At 40.6% G+C, this 21,338-nt stretch overlaps 2 protein-coding genes across 3 annotated transcripts; one reads left to right on the forward strand and one right to left on the reverse strand.

Annotated features, from left to right (window-relative positions):
• Positions 1-1,232: 1,232 nt before the first annotated feature.
• Positions 1,233-14,892, reverse strand: ZNF189 (zinc finger protein 189). Of its 2 annotated transcripts, none has more exons than XM_054584601.1 (3): positions 14,613-14,892; positions 13,798-13,882; positions 1,233-3,963 (listed from the first exon to the last, which is right to left on the reverse strand). In XM_054584601.1, the coding sequence occupies exons 1-3, from the start codon at positions 14,643-14,645 to the stop codon at positions 2,243-2,245; spliced, it is 1,839 nt and encodes a 612-aa protein (XP_054440576.1). In that variant the 5' UTR covers positions 14,646-14,892; the 3' UTR covers positions 1,233-2,242. The 2 variants fall into 2 exon arrangements, with proteins under 2 accessions (XP_054440576.1, XP_054440575.1); XM_054584600.1 differs by having other exon boundaries at positions 13,798-13,924.
• A 253-nt stretch (positions 14,893-15,145) lies between these two features.
• Positions 15,146-18,829, forward strand: MRPL50 (mitochondrial ribosomal protein L50). Its single transcript, XM_054584945.1, has 2 exons — positions 15,146-15,288; positions 18,071-18,829. Exons 1-2 carry the CDS (start codon positions 15,197-15,199, stop codon positions 18,456-18,458), a joined length of 480 nt encoding a protein of 159 aa, XP_054440920.1. The 5' UTR covers positions 15,146-15,196; the 3' UTR covers positions 18,459-18,829.
• The last annotated feature ends 2,509 nt before the right edge of the window (positions 18,830-21,338 follow it).

Below are 21,338 nucleotides of genomic sequence, written 5' to 3' on the forward strand. Positions count from 1 at the left end.
CTTTATTTCAGCTGGGACCTATAAAAACTCCCACAAGCCCTCCTCAAGGTTTTGTTTGGTTCTCTCTTCTGTTATACCCTTTGCAACTCCAAACTTTCATCATGAATGAGGCTCTTAACTCTACCCCTAACAGTGCCCACCACTCCTTTCCCTGACTCTCAAAACATGACTGTTTTTTGAAAATGGGTCATCTCAAGTATTCTATTTCTATACACTGAATTTTTTTTTTCTTACCAAATTGGAGGAAAAAAGCCTCCAAAGAAAAATTTTCCTTTAGTGCTAGAATTTTAGCTTATATAATAACTTAATTTCCACCTGCTTTCATTTATCTTCGACCTCCTTCAACTGGCTATTTTCAGAATGAGAAAATACTCAAATTTTTCTTTAGTCTTAATCTGTATCCCTCTTTATAGTTTTGGACAATCTACCTTTTATTCCCTTCCGTAGACCAATAAAATTAAGTGGGTAAGAATAATTGAAAAAAGGTTGTCTTTTTCTTTCTTTACTAAAGATATTCAACAGACCATTGCCTAAAATTACTATTATTTCATAAAAGAACTTTTTTTTTTAACTACAAAATAAAGCAGGGGTATAATTTCAAAAAGTACTAAGGCTTTTTTTTTTTTTAACATAGATACTATATTGTCTCTATTTTTACCAATTGAGTGTGGGACAGCCATGAATTCATGTGTTTGGGAACTGATGATTTCCTGTCCCCAGACACTAATTAACCCCCTGAAAACTGGCTCTTCCTAGATTTGCAAGCTACTCTTAAGAGAACCCACTGACTTTCAACTTATCTGAAGGACACCCTTCAACCCTTCCCTGACATCTCCACAGTACCTTTCAGGTCAATTTCCTATAGCAACTATCACTACACATTGGATTTTCCATACTTCTGGATGTTCTTCCTTCAGTCTCCTTTGCGTTTTGCCCACCCAATAAACAAGAGTGGACCTCAGGATTCCATTTCTGGATTTCTTTTCTTGCTTTATTCTCTCATTAAATCTTAATTCATTTCTGTGTCTAAACACAGGTGAATTCCTAAACCAATTTCTAGCCCAGACATCTTCCTGTGCACCATGTCCACAATTCCCATTGCCTCTGGACATCTCCATTGTCTCACAGGTAGAAAAAGTGAGAGCAATTTACTTTAAATCCTGGATTCTAATTTTTAAACACAGTAATATATTTGACAGATTTTACACTAAAGTAACAAAGAACTCTTAACACAAAGCAAAAAACAAAACAGGTTTAATGATTAAAACAGATGAATTAAGAGGTTTATAATAACCATTAACTAAGGGAAGCCCTAGAACCAGAAATAAGGATTTTCAAATTGCATGCAAAGTCTAGTTACTATAAAAACCAAAGCAATACCAAAATATCTCAGCTTCCTAACATAGACTCCAGGTTTTTTATTTCCAATTCCTGGCAATCAAAGTATGTACACTTTCACATGCTACTGGTAGTGAAGGAGTAAGATTATTTGTATAGGACTACAAATATCTTTCACAGCTGGGAGGGCACAAAAAGAACAGTGTCCTCCTCTAACCTTTTTGGGCCCATCTTGAAAATAAAAAAAGGCACTCCCAAAGATTCCTTGGTAACACCTTTGCTTGGTTTGTTATGTAATCTTCAAATGTAAAACTAATGGTCCACTCATTTCACATTTCTGAGAACCACAAGGCATTGGAACTGCTTTAACTCATGTGCCAAAAAACTGGCTTAAACAATTACGAAGACTTTGTGTATCAGTTTCAAAAAAATTCTGGCTGTTTCCTTGAAAACATCATATACTCAATAACTGGACTTTGGCATGCACAGCAAAACGTATCATGGAACTGAAAGGACTACCATATAAAATGGTGGCGGTGGACTCTGAATGACGACTCTAGTTTCCGAACATTGGTGGCTCTGGCTCCCTTGTACCAATGCAACTTGTGTCATTCTCCCTTCATTACTATAGCCCAGTGCTCTGAACCCAGGTTTAACCTGAAATATGTTTTTAAAAGATGCTTAAATAAATTACCAAGTCATCAAAAAAAAAAAAAAAAAAAGTAAAGGAAGTCTTCAAATGCCTGTGGGCAGTTGTACACTATTCACAGAATCTTTAGAAACCATTTGCCTAAGGCCAAAGATAATTTGCTTTCTTACTAAATCTGACTCATGTTGAGCAATATTGAAACTGCACTTCAGTAGCTAGTCTCAAGTCAAACTAAGCTTAAATATTTCTCTACGTTTACTGCATCCATGTAGTGTGCAATTTTTGATGCTGAATAAGAGATACGCGGCAATTGAAGGCTTCACCACAAGCATCACATTCATGGGTTTCTTGGGTTTTCATCTCTGCATGGATCTTCTGATGGTTGACAAGGCTGCGCTGTTGACTAAAACTTTTGTCGCACTTCTCACACTTGTAAGGTTTTTCTCCTGTGTGTATTCTCTGATGCTGAATAAGGCCCGAGTTCCGGCTAAAGGCCTTCCCACATTCATCACATTTATGGGGTTTATTACCTGTGTGAACACCCTGATGTCGAATAAGATTACAAAGTTGACTAAAGCTTTTGCCACACTGTCTGCACAGATAAGGTCTCTCACCAGTGTGGATTCTCTGATGTTCAATAAGAAAAGAGCTCCGACTGAAGCTTTTTCCACATACAGTACATAAGTAGGGCTTTTCACCAGTGTGGATTCTTTGATGTTGTACGAGATGAGCACTGACACTAAAAGTTTTCCCACATTCATCACACTTGTAAGATTTTTCCTTAGGGAAGACTTCCTGCTGTATAACGAGACTGCAATTTGGATCAAAACTTTCCTTAGTTTCATTGTATGAATAAGTCTTCTCCCTGGTGTGAATTCTCTGATGCTGAATAAGACCTGAGCTTCTACTAAAGGCTTTTCCACATTCCTCACACTTATGGGGTTTATCTCCTGTGTGGATTCTCTGATGACGAGTAAGATTGCAAAGTTGACTGAAGCTTTTCCCGCACTCCTTGCACTGATATGGTCTTTCCCCCGTATGGATCCTCTGATGTTCAATAAGGAATGAGCTCCGACTGAAGCTTTTTCCACATTCAATACAAAGAAAAGGCTTCTCTCCAGTGTGGATTTTTTGGTGTTGTATAAGGTATGTACTTAATCTAAAGGCTTTCCCACATTCACCACATTTATGGGGTCTTTCTCCAGTGTGAATTCTCTGATGTTCAACTAGTAATGAATTCCGACTAAAGCTTTTTTTACATTTGGTACAGTGATAGGGTTTTTCACCAGTATGAGTTCTTTGATGCTCAATAAGGTGTGACTTCCAACTGAAGGCTTTCCCACAGTCACTACATTTATGGGGTTTCTCACCTGTGTGAATCCTTTGATGTTTAACAAGGCTTCTTCTCTGGCTGAAGCTCTGTTTACACTGATTACACTGATAGGGTCTCTCTCCAGTGTGGATTCTCTGATGTCTAATAAGGGTTGAACTCACACTAAAGGTTTTTCCACAGTAATTACACTCATAGGGCCTTTCCCCAGTGTGGATTCTCTGATGTTCAATAACAAAGGAACTGCGACTAAAACTTTTCCCACATTCATTGCATTGAAAGGGTTTCTCACCAGTATGGACCCGTTGATGTTGAATGAAATGGGCCTTGCGGACGAAACCCTTTCCACATTCTTCACATTTGTGGCACTTCTCTTCTGAGTTAGGTCTCTTACGAATAATGTTAGTGTTTCCTCTGAACACTTTCTGTTCCTGGGTCAAAGATTCCCTTGGTATTTCCCATAAGAAGATTCCTCTCTGTTTATCTAATCTACCAACAAGTTCAAACGTTTCTCTACACATGGGATCCTGGTCAGTTTCACTTTTGATTCTTGTAACTATTATGCCCTTTGATTCCACTTCCTCCTCAATTTCTTCAATTTCTTGTTTCACAGTTGGCTCCTCATCCTTGTCTCTGTTTAAAACATCTGGAATAATAAATACAGAACAGAAACATCAGACAAGCTCTTCTCTAGAAAAAAGAAACTGTCAGAAAAATGAGATAATTCAGATAAACCAATCTAATTAAGATAAACTAATCTACTATATCAAATGCAGCTTATTACCTCACAGTTTTGAGGATTAAATTAGTTTATATACATAAAGCTTTTAGAACAGTACTCAGTATCTGGCAAAAAGTATAAACTACATAAATACATTATTATTAGTTATCTGATGCAATGAAATGTTTTTCTTGGAGAATGAGTATGAAAAGAGTGTTTATGAATGAGGCTAAGAACAAGTCTGCAGGAGCAAGCAGAGTTGAGAGGAAGGCTACTGTAAATCAATAGTAAATTATGCAAGGTAAGGTGGATAAACAAAGAAATAAAACAAACAGTGGTGGGATGAACCGGTCTATGAAGAAAGGAAGGAAGAATAACACGGGAAGAAAACAGCAGGTTCTGGAAAATGTAGAATAAGATAGCATTACTGGAAATGGAGTAGACCAAATAACTTGACAAAAAGGAAGACACAAAATGACACTGAGAAGGATCAAAGACAAAAACCAGGGAAAGCAAAAATTAATTCATTAATAAGAATTAATTAATTTATTTTTTGAAGAGTAATCCAGGCACTTTGTAATGAGCCAGGATTCAGAGATAAGACATGAAGCCTTCTACTAAATGGCATGGACAATGGATATGAATGGTGAAAGAAAATAATATGATAAAAATATTACATAAAAAGCAGTTCCTGTATTAAAACACAAAATGACTTTTAACAAAAATAATGGGTTGAAGTGACATGTAATCTATGATACAGAAAGATGGAATAAAATTAATATAAAGGGACATGGTCAGAGCTAATAGAAGAAATGAAAAAGAGCAGTCTATGATAGCTTATGATTTCACCTATCACAAATCATATCACATTCTTCAAGTATATGTAATTCTCACTCCTCTAAAAATATCAAGACCCAAGTTGGAACCATTTAGTTCCAAATGAGAATCTGCATGACATCTGAGAAATGAAAATCTCTCCTGTGTTGGAAGAATGACAAAAAGGTCTATGATGTAACAGAATAGCATACAGGACACATAAACCTGCCTCTGACTTCTTTCACGATTTTCTACTTCTTGCTGCCTGTTGGATAGCTTCACTAAAAGATTAAAGTACTACCAAATCTATATTTGGCTTAAATTATTTCCTTTTCTAGAGTTCCTCTTTTCTCTCAATTTTCTGGTCTTCTAACAGTGAAGTCATCTTTGATTTTCTTTTCACTTACTTCAACCCAGTCATTAAGTTATTTTATTCCCCCCAAAACTTCTTATTCCCCTAAAAAACTACTAGAAACTTTACTTCTCCTTTGGCTGCTTATAGTGTTCTCCCTCAAATTTGCTTTCAGTGGACCATTTCTCTTTCTTTCCTTTTAAAGACTTTTTAAAATTTTATTTGTAGAGAGGAAAGGTGGGAGAAAGAGAGGAAGAGAAACATTAATGTGTGGTTGCCTCTTGCGCGCCTCCTACTGTGGACCTGGCCCGCAACCCAGGTATGTGCCCTGACTGGGAACAGAACCAGCAACACTTTGGTTCACAGGCTGGCACTCAATCCACTCAGCCACACCAGCCAGGGCTCAGGGAAATGTTTTTCCTTTACACAGTGAAAAGGGATAGGAAAACTCCTTCAAGTTTCTGCTCCCTATCTATAAAATTATCTGCAACTGTATATGAATATATGTCCCATTACTATCCAAGGTTAATCCATTATCCTCTCTTGATCCCACTTGCCTCTGGGAACTTGTTCAATTATTACCATCTTTCCTTCCCCCCCCCCCCCCAATCTGTATTCTCCATTGAAACCTTCCTACCAACATGCAAATATGCCCACCTTTATCCTGAACCTGAAATCCTTCTTTCTCTTTTTTAAAGATTTTATTTATTTATTTTTAGAGAGAGGGAGAAAAAAATCAGTCTGCAAGAGAAATGTCCATTGGTTGCCTCTCACAAGCCCCTAACCAGGGACCTGGCCCACAACCCAGGTATGTGTGTTGGCTGGGAGTTGAACTGGTGACCTTTCGGTTTTCAGGACAACACCCAGCCCACTGAGCCACACCAGTCAGGGTCTGAGATCCTTCTCTTGATGAAAGCCAATCTTTGAAAAAAATCTTAGGTGTAGCTCTTCATTTCCTAACTATGTTTTCCATGCTCAACCTGTTCCCATTCAATCTATTCCACAACCTACTGTGAAATATGGTTTCTGATTCCAGTATGCAAAGAAACTTCTCATTAAGTCACAGATAACTTTTGAATAACAAATAAAATGGATGTTTTTCAGTCCTTATTTCACTTAGCAGCATTTAACACTGTTGACCACTCCCATTTCTTGACACTACTTGTTTTAAGTTTCTCTGCTATTGTATTCTTCTAGTTCTCTCCCTACTTCTTCTTCAGCCTTTGCTAATACATTTCCCTAATGAATTTCCCTTCCTTTGTCAACTGTTTGAAGTTATTCTTACCCATGTTCACACCACCTCACTATACATACTCTCTGGATATTGTCACAGGTCTCAAAAACGGCTCAGAATTAACATGATCATCAACATCTATTCTCATGTCTATCTTCACTACTAATCATTTCTTGAGAAGCATTGTTATCTATTACCCTAAAGTCCCAAAGCAAGAAATTGTCCTAAATTTCTCTATTTTTCTTACCATTAATCAATTATAAAAGTTAATGATGCTACTCTCTAGCATCTAAGTTCTCCTTTTCACCCTCATAACCATGCTTTCCCTGATTACTGCAAAAGCCACCTAATAATCCTTGGCTCTGGTCTTGAGGCTGCCCTCACACTGCATCTACTTCACTGAATCCAGAGAGATCTTCATATTCTGTTCATGTCACCATCCGTAGATTTACTAGCATTCCATCACTTCTAAAATCAAATCAAACCTCTTTGCACTATGATACTCATTCATATTATGGTCTCTAAGCTGCAGCTCACCCTGCTACCTACTTTATCACAATTTAAGTGGGTAAATTGCTTGTGTTATGGTTTTTCAGGCCATTTCATTGCACATTTTGTTTACTAAATGTCCCCCAACATTATTTACCTAGAAAACTCTTGGTTTCTTTTTAAGATTCAATTCAAAGCAATAGTTGTGCTAGAAAGCCTTCACTATCTGTACTTGACAGATTTAGGTGTTCTGTTTTTTTTTTTTTTAATCACCAGCCCTTGTCCATTATTCCATTAAAGCTACCTTTACACTACACTTTTAACTATTTGTGTTTGTCTCTTTCTCATAAGAAGGAAAAGTCTCTTTATGTTTCCTCAGCAGATATTGTTCCAGGGGTTTTATTCAAAAGAATAAGAAAAATTATTATTATTTGCAAATGATATGAATGTCTACCTAAAAATCCTAAAATAATTAAATGAAATATAATAGTAATGGCAAGACTAACATACAAAATACCATTTCTTACTACCAAGAAAAAACATTTTATATAAATTTAGAAAAATGAAATATGTTCTTCATGATAATAACAAAAACCACAAAAAAACTAAAAATAAGTCTAATAAGTGTACAGGACTTCCGGTCAAGATGGTGGCATGGGCAGACCTGGCTCGCCTCTTCGTACAAGCACAACAAAATTACAACTAAAATACAGAACAATCATCACTCAGAACTGACAGAAGTCAAGCTGAATGGAAATAGGACAATTACAGAACTGAAGAAACCACATCCATCCAGACTGGTATGAGGGGCGCAGATGCGGAACTGGCTGGTCCCACATCCATGTGTGATGGATAAAAATTCAGGAGGGGTATCTTGGGATTGAGGAGTCCCAACCCCACACCGGGCCCCCCAGCCAGGAAATTATCTTCCAGTGCCAGAAAGGTAAGTCCCCATAACTTCTGGATCCAAAAACCAGCAGAGATTGAGTCAGTGGAAGAAACTACTGGAGCCCAGGCAGTTCCTCTTAAAGAACCCACACGTGGACTCACCTACTCAGATTCACTCTCTCTGGGCTCTGGCACCAGAGAGACCACTTGAGAGGTACCAGTTGCGTGCTGGGGGAGACTGTGGTGTCTGGCATCAAGGTGAGCAGAGGACACTGTCCCTTTTCTGGGCCCTTCCCCCACAGAGCTGGCAGACTGATGCCAGTATCAAAGATTCCATCAACCTGGCTAACACCGTTTGACTCTCCTTGGAGATCCCCAGAGACTCAGCCCCACCCAACTTTTGGGCCCACCCAAGCTGCTTTTCCATATGAATGGCTGGTCTTGGCTCATGCTTCACAACTTCCTAAATCCTCTCAGACAAGCAGCAGCTGGCCTCAATGAGCCCTAGGCCCCAAACTAGCAACCTAGATTCACAGCTTGGCTTTGCCTGGAAATCTCCAAGCCCAGCACAAGTAGCAGCTATCTCAGATTGCTTATAACTTGGGCAGGGTGGCCCCAAGCAAAACACAGGTGGGGGCTGACCTTGGCCTGCACCATTTGGGGAACTGCTGGGCCAGCACACCCAGTAGACAACTACAGGCTACTCTGGAGTACCACCACTCTTCTTCTGCACAGCTGATCTTCCTCAGAGGGTGGAGATTGGTGATAAGTGGTCATAGTCAATCCTTGCAGCCGACTGGCCTGGGTAAATCCTCCCGTTCATCTGCCAACGAACGAGGCTCATCTACAAGAGGAGGGTGTACTCAGCCCACAAAAAAGGTGCGCCCCGAGTACCCAGCTTGGGTGATAAGGGAGGCTGTGCCACCAGACCCTATATGACACTTTCTACATTAGACCACACTGCCAAGACATGGAGTCAGAGCATCTCTACCTAATACATAGAAACAAACACAGGGAGGCTGCCAAAATGAGGAGACAAAGAAACATGGCCCAAATGAAAGGATAGATCAAAACTTCAGAAAAGAAGTTAAACAAAATGGAGATAAGCAACCTATCAGAAGCAGAGTTAAAAACACTGGTTATAAGGATGCTCAAGGAACTTAGTGAAGACCTTAAAAGCATAAAAACCATCCAGCCAGAAATGAAGGACACGCAAATTGAAATAAAGAACAATTTACAGGGAAACAACAGTAGAATGGATGAAGCCGAGCATCAAATCAATGATTTGGAACATAAGCAAGCAAAAAACAACTGATCATAAGAAGAAGAAAAGAGAATCCAAAAACACAAGGTTAGTGTAAGCAGCCTGCAGGACAACTTTAAGTGATCCAACATTCACTTTACAGGGGTGCCAGAAGGAAAAGAAAAAAAACCCCAAGAAATTGGAAATCTATTCGGAAAAATAATGAAAGAAAATGTCCCTAATTTGGTGAAGGAAATAGACATACAAGTTCAGGAAGCACAGAGTGCCCCAAACAAGCTGGACCCAAAGATGCACACCCCAAGACACACCATAATTAAAATGCCAAAGTTAAAGATAAAAGGACAAAGAGACAAAGAGACGGGAGGGCGGTGTGGGGGAATGGGTGAAGAGTTGAGAGAATTAAGAAGTACAAATAGGTAGTTACAGAATAGCCACGGGGATGTAAAGTACAGTATAGGGAAAGAAGTAGCTAAGGAAATTACACATATGACCTGTGGACATGAACAAGGGTAAGGGGACTGTCTGAGTGGGGAGTACTGGGGGGAGGGGAGAAAAGGGGGAAAAATCAGGACAACTGTAATAGCATAATCAATAAAATATAATTAAATAAAAAGAAAAGTGTAAGATCCATAAAAATCATCCATTTTCTGAAGGACATTAAGGACCGTTAAATAGTCAACTGAATTGCTAGAGAGATTCAATATTATAAGGATCTGAAGTCTTCCCAAACCAATCTATGAACTTAAACGCATTCCAATGAAAATCCTATGAACCAACTGAAGAACAACCAGTGAATCTAAATTTCAACAAGAAGAAATGCAGAAAGCTAGTTATCCTGAAAAGGGATGTAAAAGAACGACTTAACAGACATAAAATGGAAGATAGCGCTGAAGTAAATAAAACAGAGAGGCACTGGCTTAAAAATAAATAGGTCAAACAGACAGACAGGTATAGAAATTAGTGAGTCTATGCTTTCTCATGGAGCAGCCTAGAAATGATCATCCATTAGATCTGGGTTTGGTAGCTATGATTACCTCTGGGTTATCTGCCATACTTGTATTACATATTCCCATATCTCATTTGCCTATGGTAGACAACTGACTCAAAGTGCATCTCTCCCAGGAATTTGGAATTGATACCAAAAGAGATAATCTGAATGGGACCAGAATCGTAACCTATCAAGTCAGAAGCTAAAGGGACAAAAGCATGTGAACATAGGTGGAAAAGACTATTCTGCTGAGGAGAGAGAAACAGAGCACAAAAACAGAGTTAATTCCCAACTTCCTGAGAGTGATCCGATTTCTGGCTTTGGTTTTTTTCTGATGCCCAGTTGCAATCCTGCTCATATATTCCATGAGTCATCTATGTCCCTATAATAACTTCTCTTGTTGGCTTAAGCTAGCTTAGGTTTATCTTTATAATCTTTAGCCAAACAGGTTTTATAATATTATGGTAGCTGAGGAGACAGAGAGAAGGCCAGGAAATGGCAAAGAGAAGTCACTAAACTGAACAAGTTGATTTCAACAGAAAGAACTGAAAGATCAAGAGCTGAGAAATCAAGCTGCCAGCTGTATCAATGTAGCTATTAAAGTTCTTAATAAAAATCAGCATGGAAAGGAAAGGTCTAAATGATGAACCGAAATGACAAAGTTAGAAGTGTTAAGTAAAGAAACAAGATTGGAACAATCAAGTAATAGTGCTCTCTCATCAAAGGAGCTCTCGCCAAGGGGATGGAGAGTCTGTAGAGGAAGATGAAAAGACTATGGGTAAATGATGAAAAGCTGTATTTTGCTAAAATAAAGAGAGCCTTGGAGTAGAAGATCACAGATGGGCTCACTGCCATGCCTTTGTCCATATGGTACTCACATTTTGTAGCACTAGGGATAGGGGAGGTTGGTCATTTGCCTGGCTCTACCAACCAGGATACCATATGCATAGATAAAGCTGGCAGTAACTCAAGACACCATGGAATATTTAAAAAAATAAATAAATCAGCAGCCGATACTGCTGGAGATTGAAATGGTATGCCAGAAACAAATGATGCTAGAAAGCCAGGCAAAGACTATATTAGGGAGGTCCTAGAAGGTAAGATTTTTATCCTTTAAGATATCAGGAATCACCAGAAGTTGTAAGCAATTAACTAACACTTTCGGTGGAAAAAAAGAGAATATATTAAAAGAAAGAGAGACTAGAGGCAGGGGCTAATTTATAGGCTAATGTAATAATCTAGTCAGGTTGCGAGTTTTAAGTATATTCATTTAGGCACATTAATATTTAAGATGCATTTAATATATGCCTGGTTCTCTCCTAAGTGCTAGAGAAATCAAATGAAAAAATAATAATTATTGTCCTCATGGAGATCAATCTAGTTGGAGAAATGACATAAAGAAGAATGATTATTCTTTTTGTGTGATAAATTCAACAATGTAAAGCAGAGGAAGGGGTGCTTAATTCTAAAGAAGAGACCCTTGAGATCTTAACAGATTTTTTGAGATTTGCAAAGTATGAGTTACTTGTATGGTCTTCAAAAGGAGAGGACCAGGATTTCAGCGCTTAAGAAAGAAAGTAATGACATGATGACAGCAATCAACATTTATACTGTACTTACTACATGCTGGTCAGTGTCCCAAGTACTTTACATATATTAACTCCATTAATGCTCACAATAACCCTATGAAGTAAGTGGCATTATCATTTCCATTTTATAAAAAAATAAATTGAGGCACAGAAAAGGTAAGTATATCACCCATGGTTACAAGGCTGGTAAGTGGTAGAACCAGGATTTTACTTAGATAGTTAGGCTCCTTATTGGCTCTCTTAGATGGAGATAAAGCGTTGGGACTTACCCCATAGTGGTAGCTGATGACATGAGTACAGATAAGGTCAGCCAGGGAAAGTACATAGACTGAGAGGAAGTCTGAGAATGCAGCACAATGGAAGGAAGCAATAAAGAATTTACAGATAGGTGGAATAAAATAAGGTCCAAAGGGAGTCTATTACATTTGACAACTGGACCGTTATAGCCCAATGTTAAACAATTTAAGGGGAGTGGTAGAGGCAAGAAAAGGGGCTTAGAGAAAAAAGTACAGAACACATTAACTATGTACAAAAACTTGGCTGTGAAGCGAAGGAGTATCAGGTTACATGGAGCAGCAAAAGGAAGACTCAAAGGACAGTTTTTTTTTTTAAATTTCCTCCTCCTTTCCCCAGCTGGAAGGGCCATGAACATACCTATCAGAGGAATAAAAACTGAAGCTGTAAGGGGAAAAAAAAGGCTAAGGATGACTGATGTATAAGTAGTTGGAGAAATGAGAAAATAGGGGCAGCCTTAAGGCTGCAAGATGTGAGGCAGAAAAGTTGTGAGTTCATGTTTAATAGCCTCTATTTTCTCTGTTCTCTGTGAAAGAGAAGGTGAGGTCCACTACTGAGTGATAGACCCAAGGAAAACTCTTGTCTTTGGAATAGTCACTAGAAGGAACAGGGGAACGAGCAAATGAAGGATGCAATCTTGTTGAGGTGTAAAAACCCAGTGAAGACTAGAAGAAAGAAAAGCCATGAATATACACAGGACATCGATTCTTTCTGTTATAAAATTTCTCCTGCTGTGTTTAGCAACTGGAGGAGGAGAGGAGAAAAAGCAGCTTTTGTAACCAATACAAAATTTGAAGCTTGCAGAATGGGTAGAGCATGATGACCAGGTGGCACAAGAGCATGATGGTGATAGTTCACATACAGATCCATAGATTAGATGAGGAGGTTAAAGGCAGGAGGAGAAAAAAACAAAGATGTAAAGGAACAGGAGACATCATTAAGAATGAATAGGTTTAGTAGGAAAGGGGTAGGAGAGGAAGAAAGGTACGAAGTAAGCTCCACTTGACATTATGTCTGTTTTGATCACCACTATTGAGTTATAGTCCATGAACACCTGAATATTTATATAGTCAAAGAATAAGATACTGGGTTTAAGTTTTGCCTGTTTTAACAAAATTGAGGGTATGATCGTTGATGTGAGTTGCTGAATTAAAAGGGAAAGTGCGGTCTCTGAAGACAATATGGTCAAAATACACTGAGGCTTAAGTAATGACTGTATCATCGAGGGTGTGGGTTCACACAGAGGACTCTGAAACATGATAAAGTCCATGTGTGAGGGCCCCAAAACAGTTGACACATGGTAGGGAAAAGGAATTGAGTGGGTAGAGCAAGACTGCTGAGGTCTCAAAGGGGAGAGATTGTGTTTCAAGGTGGAAAATGAATCCTTTGGGAAGAGCATTGAAAAGCTGGAAGAACAATACTTTCTTCTCCCTTGCAGCATGGAGACAAAGGATGGGAAGGAAGAGGATGTGGGAGAGAGCAGGCAGCCCCTCCCAGAGCAGTGGTGTCCTTGGGAAAGCGCCAGGTTTCAGTTAAGGCCAGGAGGGGTAAGGAACATTATGTGAAGAGGAACAGGGGCTCCAGAAGGCAGAGTGAAAAGGAGTGGGAGGAAAGCTGTGGGAGGATGAGCCAGGAGGGAAAGTACAGAGCAATATGGGAATGCGATTATGAAGGTAGGAAGCCAGAAAGGCTTGTGAGAGTCCTGTAAACAATTGATGGCTGAAAGCTTTGAATCAGAAGTTTGGAACAAAGCAGTTCTGGTACTGGTACTGGTCCCTGTGTTCTCAGAGTCTGATTTCTAACAGCCTCTTAGATATTTAAATCAGAGGAACAGCAGATTCTTACCCAGTGAGACCAGGTTTCCATAATTCTCCATCATGACATCTTTATACAAGCTTCTCTGAGCTGGATCCAGATAATCCCACTCCTCCTGGGTAAAAAACACAGCCACATCCTCAAATGTCAGCAACCCCTGAAATAGTATGATTTCTGTAGTCAGTTCCTGTTGTCTCAAGGACAGTTCTACCACTGAACAGGAGCACTTACCAGGGCCGGGTAGGCTAGAAAGAACATGGTAACTATGAGTTCCAAGTGGGGCCCAATTCTGGGAACCGACGGTAACAGACAGGCACATCAGACTGGAGGGTAACTGAGCAGGACCATTGTCCTTCGTTAGTGAAGGCCCTATGGATAAGGCTTTTTCTGGTTTAATAAATATATCCTAACATTTTCACTTTAGGAAGCCTCTCCAAAGCTTTTCCAAGCTTCCTTCACCTCACTGCCCGGCTACAACTCTCCATTCGCACCGGCATGTGACCCTGTCCAATTCAATTCTATGAAGTTCTGTAAGCGTCTACCTTGAGTCCAAACATCATGACAGGAGCAGAAGGCACAGCAGAGGGTCAAAAATGATGCCTGACCTGGAATAACTTACAAATAAGAGCGCTGGTTTGGAGCATTACTAATTAATCAAGTCGTTCTTGCAGGGGGGAAAAAAGGAGCCAGTGGGCAGTTTACTCGCGAACCGCACCCCAGAGCACTAGGGGGTACTCCCTCGCACTGCGCTGGCCCTCAAGACCGCGGTCCGAGGGATGGGGGGGCGGAGGAGTGCGGCCTAGCTAGAGTAGTAGCGAGAGGGGATACCCCGACGGGCGACCTACCTTTGGCTCCAGCGGGGGGCTCGGGGAGGCCATCTCCTGGCCAGCAATCAGGGCAGGAACCTGGGGCGGCCCACGGAAAGGAGCCTCTGGTAAGGCCTATCCGACCGTTGAAGATTAGGCCCGACGAAGGCGAGGCCGCCAGGCTGGGTCTGGCCAAGTCCTGTCTCGGTCCCCGAGCGGTCACGACCCCAGGAGCATTTCAGAAGCGCTCCTTGGCCGCCCCCCAACCCCGCACTCCCTCCCCCGCTTGGCTTCGCAGCCTTCCAGGCCTCGCCAGAGCCTCCTCCCCGTTGTCAGTTCCTCCTCCTTTCAGCCAAAGAGCTCTGTGACCGCCCGCCCCCGGACCAGAAGGCGTCACCCGGCACCTTCCCGGGACGCCCCCCGACTACAACTCCCGTCATGCTCCGAGAGAGCGTCTCAGTCCAGCCCCGCCGTCAATGGCTGCTGGACTGCACTTCCCGGCATGCAAAGGGAGCCGCGGTGAGTCTTATTAGGAACCGAGATTTCCGCCACTGAGCTTACACCCGATTGGTTTAGTCTCTGTCGGCCGGGGGCAGGGCTCCGTCCCGCAGCCATTCTCAGAGATGGCGGCGATTTTACTGCCGGGTGTCGCCAGAAGAGGCCTCACGTGGATAATCGCAGGGGCCCCACGGCGAGAATTTTGGTCTCGGTCCAGGTAAAGCGAAAGGTTATGGTGGGTTACAGTCACGGAAAGTAAGGAAAGAAATGAGGAAGATGAAGGGGCGAATTCAAAAGGGAATGTCGTGCTGTTACGGCGAGGTTTTACTTCTGCCTTGGGGGACTGACAAGTGCGTTAGGGTTCTGAGTTCAGCTTCAGCGCCGATCTCTGCGAGCGGGCGGGTGGCCCAGTCACTTCTCCTCGTGGCCTCAGTTTTCTCATCTTGTAACAGAAGTATGGCCTCCGTTCCCTGCCGGTCCGCTCATTAATTTATTAAGTAAACAGTACTGATTCTGTGTTCCAGACACCGAGTGTGGTGTCAGGAAGCATACATGCAACTTAGAACAGAAGCGTGAAAGTGCTCCGTAATCTAAACTTAATTGCGGGGTGTCTTTCTAAACAAGCAATATTCAGAGGTGAAGTGCAACCTCTTCATTTTGTTCGTTTGTTCGTTCATTCATTTACTCAACAGGTAGTTATGACGCGCCTGCGCTGGCCCAGCATTTCTCTAAGGATACAGCAGCAGAACAAGGTGCCTTAGCAGAGATTAAGGACGCTGGTTTATGAGGAAACGGGCCCTACGGAGAGGAGTAGTCTTTTCCCCCAGTGAATACCTGCCTACACACTCTTCGCACTATAAATATAACTTATTGAATTCACTTGTTTTTTTCAAAGAACTGCCCCAGTAATCTCCCAACCCCAGAAGTCAAGGGCAGAGCTAAATTTAGAACCCAGATCTCTTCACTCCCCCGGTCCTGCTTGCCTCTCAGCCCCTTGTGGCATCTTTTGAAGGTAAATCTAGTAGACTCAGTGTTGGGACAACAAAGCTTGTGGGAAGCTCCGGGAACAATGTACGCCATCTTAGGTTTCAAACAAAAACTCCTTCACTCCAGAAGCATTTTTGACATCAGCTTATGTATTTATTAGCTACCCCTCTTTTTTGGCTACTATTTGTTACTATCTCTGAAATCTCCTTCACATTTAATTCATTCACTCATTCAACAAATACTTATGGAGTATCTACTCTATATCATGCCATATGTCCAGGCGTTAGGGATGGGGTCTGTTAATAAGACAGACCCCATCTTTGTTCTTTTTTTTTTCTTTTTTTTTATTCTTCAATTGCAGTTGTCCCCACTTTCCCCCCCATTACTCTCCCCTGCCCTACCCACCCCCACCTCCCACATTCAATCCTTCCCCCATCTTTGTTCTTGTAAAACATATGTTCTGGTGGAGGAAAAGTGAACACATGTAGAATATACTTTCAGAAAGTGGTAAATTATGAAGAAAACTAGAGCAGTGTAAGAAATGACTGAGATGGAAGGAATGGCTTTCATTTTATTCTGATGAACTGAGACTGGAGTAGTTTGAGGAGAAGATGGAGGTGAGAAAGTAAAGAATATAAGTATAGACAACTACTCTGAGAAGTTTCATTGTAAAAGAAGCAGGAAGGGAGCATGGAAACTATGTTGTTTCTTTTTTGACAGCTGATATTATAGCATATTGTGTGCCCTGGGAATACGCTTAGTAGATACGGAGAAATTGATAAAGAATTGGTGCAGAAATAGGGATAAATTGCTGGAAGAACCTGAATAGGCAGAAGAGTAGCATTGCTCCTAAAGGGAAGACTCACAAAGGGAAGACCCTGTTCTTGGCCAAACATCGTTCATTTCCAGGTCTGCCAGTTTCTTTAGGGATGACCAGTCCCAGTCCAGTGCCAACTCCATGGAAAACAGGAGTCAGTTTATGAACAAATATTTTATTAAGCATTAAAATAGTGTGTCATGCAGATTCCCTCACATTGGTCCATCTACTCAATAAGAGTTATTCAAACAGTTTCTAAAGACCCCCAAAGTCAATAAAACAGGTCTGTGTATTCAGGAGTTGATAATTTGTCATGGTGGTTCTTAACCAGAGACAGTTTTGCTCATCAGGGGGCATTTGGCAATACCTTGTGATTCTCATGATGGGAGGACAGGTGTTCTACTGGGGTACTGATGAGGGGGTAGAGGCCAGGGGTGCTGCTGAACATCCTACAATGAGCCAGACAGCCCCCCCACAACAAAGAATTATCTCATCCAAAATGTCAGTAATGTTTGGGCTGAGAAACCCTGATCCTCTAGTAAGAGAGGTAGAATGTCAATAAAATGGAAACTCAGGTAGGATGCAGTATGCTCTGAGAGCAATATAAATTGCTATAGGAGTTCAAAGAAACTTAAGAATTATATTTGATCGGGGAAACTAGGTAACGCTCCTTGGAAGAGAACAAGTCTTTTCTAGGACTTTTAGGATGAGTAGGATTTTTGGAGGTAGAGGTGAAACACCAGCATTTTGGATAGGCTATAATATGACCTAATACATGAGGCCAGAAAGGTAGGAAATGGAATGTAGTTTAGTTTGGGTAGGGCATAGAGTGTATATAGGAGATCAGTGAGAGATCGAGTTAGACAGGTGGATTGGGTTTGGATCTTGGAGGACTGAAAATCCCAGACAAAACAGTTTTTCCTTTTTTACCCATCTTTGGGGATTCTTAGAGCATGTAAAATTTGTAATTAGCTTTTGTTTTTTGGTCTGCGCCAGCTCAGTTCAATTATTTGCTTCCAAGGACAGGGACCTATCTTATTCTTTCCTCTTTCCACAGTTCCGAGAAGTGTATTAAGTGTGCAAATTATTTGTTGATTTAAGTTGGTGGACAAGATTGGTTCTGGGGTTTGCCAACTTGTCAACTTCATTAATGCAATGAATCAAAGATTCATATCTTTGTTTTTGATCATTTCAGAGAAGAGACAAAGCCAGTGGTAGCTGAGACAGTAGAAGAGTTGAAGAAAGAACCTATCCTGGTATGTCCACCCTTACGGAGCCGAACATACGTACCACCTGAAGATCTCCAGAGTCGTTTGGAATCTCATGTCAAAGAAACTTTTGGGTCATCTGCTCCTAGCAATTGGCAGGACATCTCCCTGGAAGATGGTCATCTGAAGTTCAGTTTCTTGGCACGTTTAGCTGATGACTTGGGCCATGCGGTGCCTAACTCCAGGCTTCATGAGATGAGCAGGATCAGAGATGTTCTTGAGTTCTATAAGTTGCCTGTTCGAGACGGATCTAAATTTGATGAACTTGTTGCCAGTAATCTGCCTCCCAATTTAAAAATCACTTGGGGTTACTGAGCGATTCAGAAGGGGGCACACTGAAGTCATTTTTTCCCACTGAACAAGGAGGCTGCTTGTCAGACTCATGCTTTCCCATGTGAAATACTATCAGAACTTTTTTCTAAAACCATGTTTCCTATGGAAGGAAGCATATATTTTTCTCATAGCATCATGAATTGACAAATAACAGGATTTTCTTTTTTCCACATTTGCGGAAACTTTTTTTAATGGAATCAGGTCATTAATAATTTATGAAAGTTTTCTTCAGCCGAGGACTCTGTAATTAATTTTGGTTTAAGATACAAGGCTATTACATGTTCAAACATAGTCTTTATAGGCAAGAAAACATTTTAATCCTGTTAGTAATCTTAAATGTAAAGTAATCTATGTTGAAGAAGAGTTGTCTTGGGCCATACATTAAATACATTGTAACACGTAATCACAAAAAATCTCATAACATTTTAAGTAAATTTACAATTTTGTATTGGGCCACACCATCCTGGGCTGCGTGTGGCCTGTGGGCTGCAGGTTAGACACCCCTGATAGTATATATACAAATAAGGACACATATTTATAGATACCCCTGATAGTATATATACAAATAAGGAAACAGATTAGATATTTATAAAGGAAACAAAAGTCTATGTTTATTACATAAAGATGTTTCACTGTTTACTGCACAAGTAGAAATGGTAGAAAATGATTCTGTTCATTCTGGAGTAATCTGTTTTGGAATTAAATTTGGTTTTTTGAAATGTATGTGCTTTTAATTTTTTTAAAGGTAAAATTTATTTTTCTGCCTTGCCATGTCCTTAATTTAAGTGTTGTAAATGAAGAAATAAAACATGTGCCGATTATGAAGTGCTGTGACTTATTTGTAATGAGATATTCCAGATTCTATAAATAAATATTTTCTTCAAGGAGATGATGTTTATGTAACCGAACTCAGGTCCACCAGCTGCCTGCCTCTACGAAAGCCAATACTCAAGAGGTGGGTGCGGATGTAAAGGGAAGTGGTTTATTTTCAGGTGCCGGCCACCTGGAAGATGGGGGGCTCTTGTCACAAAGCCCATCTCTTCCTCTCAGTGCAGGCAGAGGTTTTTATAAGGAGGGAGGGGTTGAAGAGCGCTCTACATGCAGACGAACACAGTCCATTCCGGTAAGGCAAGTAAGTGGTGGTCTGGTGTACATCGTCCTGGTTGAGTCATCCGGGCTTCCTGGTTGAGGATCAGCAGATCTCCCAGAGCTGGGATGCCAGAAGGTCAGAATCTGTATCTGTTGAAACTAATTCCTAGGAATCTTACACAAACATGTTCATCTATAAGTCACATATTAGTCAAGAGTCAGCACTTAAAAAAATGTCAAGATGGGATGGGTTAGTTTCCTGTTAACAGTTTTCTGATTGTGCGGTTGTTTCAAATCTGTAACATTAAAAAAGTGGTCTTGAGTGCCTATGACTATCCAATAAAGTGAATCTTTGCAGACTTTGACATACTTAATTTGTGGAAATTTCTCAAATAGCGAGTTATTAGATGGTTCTGAATGACAAGATGATTAAATAAGGATATGATTAAATCAGGAATTATTTTTGTTCAGATTTTAGACAAGCCTGAAACTGCAGATAGTACTGAGCCCTATATATACTGTTTTTTCTTATGCAGACCTAATACGATAGTTTATGTTAGGCACAGTAAGAGATTAAGAACAATTGTAATAGAACAATTATGACCACTGTAATGAAAGTTATGTGAGTGTGGTTTCCCTCAAAATGCACTCTGTGTACCCTTTTTGTGCTGATATGAGATGATTCAATGCCTAGAGGAGGTGAAGGGAGGCTAATGGTGTAGGCACTGGGACAGAACCTTGGCTACAAAGAGGGTTACTTACGTGAACACAGCACTGCAATACCACAACAGTCTAGATAAGGGGTCCCTAACCCCCAGGCAGGGGATGTACAGCAGGGTGTGAGCAGTGAGGTCACATTACCACCTGAGCTCCTCCTCCCTCCCTGCCAAACCCCTTCCCTGTCCAAGGAAAAATTACCTTCCATGAAACTGGTCCCTGGTTCCAATAAGGTTGGGGGCCGCTGGTCTGGATGACTAAGTGGCAGATGGGTGGGTAGCACATACAGGGAGGGGGATATCCTGGATAAAAGGGATGATTTACCTTCCAGTCAGAACGTTTCATAAGGCTACTCAGAGTGGCAAGCAATTTAAGATGCATGAATTGATTATTCCTAGAATTTTCCATGTAATATTTTTGGAGCTTGGGTAACTGAAACCATGGAAAGCAAAGTGGTAGCTAAAAGAGGACCACTGCATTTTCCTTTTAATGTCTATTGGGTGTTCAGTGATAGACCCTCTTCATTTTGGGTGTTTTTCATGAATTTCATCTTGTTTTTATTTGATCAGTCTAATGTGGAGTTCATCAATTTTGTTGGTTTTCTCAAAGAATTTTTTTCTACTTCTCTTTCTCCCTCCCTTCCTCTCTGAAAATAAATAAACTCTTTTAAAAATACCAAAAAAATTATGAATGGTTCATTTTTGGTAGATTCCATTTACTATTTTCAGCCCATGGTTGGCCACAGGGCACTAAAACCATGGGTAGGAAAACTGTGGATAAGGGAGTTTAGCTGTAGTGACTGCACCAATTTACATTCCCACAGAGAGTACACAAGGGTTCCCCTTTCTCCACATTCTTGCCAGTACTTGTTATTTCTCATCTTTTTGGTAGTAGTCATCCTAAAAGGTGTGAGGTGGTTTTCTCATTGTGGTTTTGATTTGCATTTCCCTGATAATTAGGGATGTTGATTGAGTACCTTTTCATGAGCTTGTTAGCTATCTGTATATCCTCTGTCGGAACATGTCTATTTGCATCTTCTGCCCATTTTTTTTCTTC

This window comes from Pteronotus mesoamericanus, unplaced genomic scaffold (genome assembly GCF_021234165.1).
Source record: "Pteronotus mesoamericanus isolate MK-2021 breed Mesoamerican mustached bat unplaced genomic scaffold, CSHL_Meso_final contig_78, whole genome shotgun sequence".
NCBI classification, from domain to species: Eukaryota; Metazoa; Chordata; class Mammalia; order Chiroptera; family Mormoopidae; genus Pteronotus; species Pteronotus mesoamericanus.

What these genes read in the sequence shown, in the direction of transcription:
- ZNF189 (XM_054584600.1), bottom strand. Translation starts at nt 14,645, where the DNA reads ATGGCCTCCCCGAGCCCCCCGCTGGAGCCAAAG. An exon ending in GCCCCCCGCTGGAGCCAAAG is followed by an intron (nt 13,925 to 14,612) that starts GTAGGTCGCCCG and finishes ATACTATTTCAG; the next exon opens with GGGTTGCTGACATTTGAGGA. An exon ending in TGGAAACCTGGTCTCACTGG is followed by an intron (nt 3,964 to 13,797) that starts GTAAGAATCTGC and finishes TTATTATTCCAG; the next exon opens with ATGTTTTAAACAGAGACAAG.
- MRPL50 (XM_054584945.1), top strand. Translation starts at nt 15,197, where the DNA reads ATGGCGGCGATTTTACTGCCGGGTGTCGCCAGAAGAGGCCTCACGTGG. An exon ending in GAATTTTGGTCTCGGTCCAG is followed by an intron (nt 15,289 to 18,070) that starts GTAAAGCGAAAG and finishes TGATCATTTCAG; the next exon opens with AGAAGAGACAAAGCCAGTGG.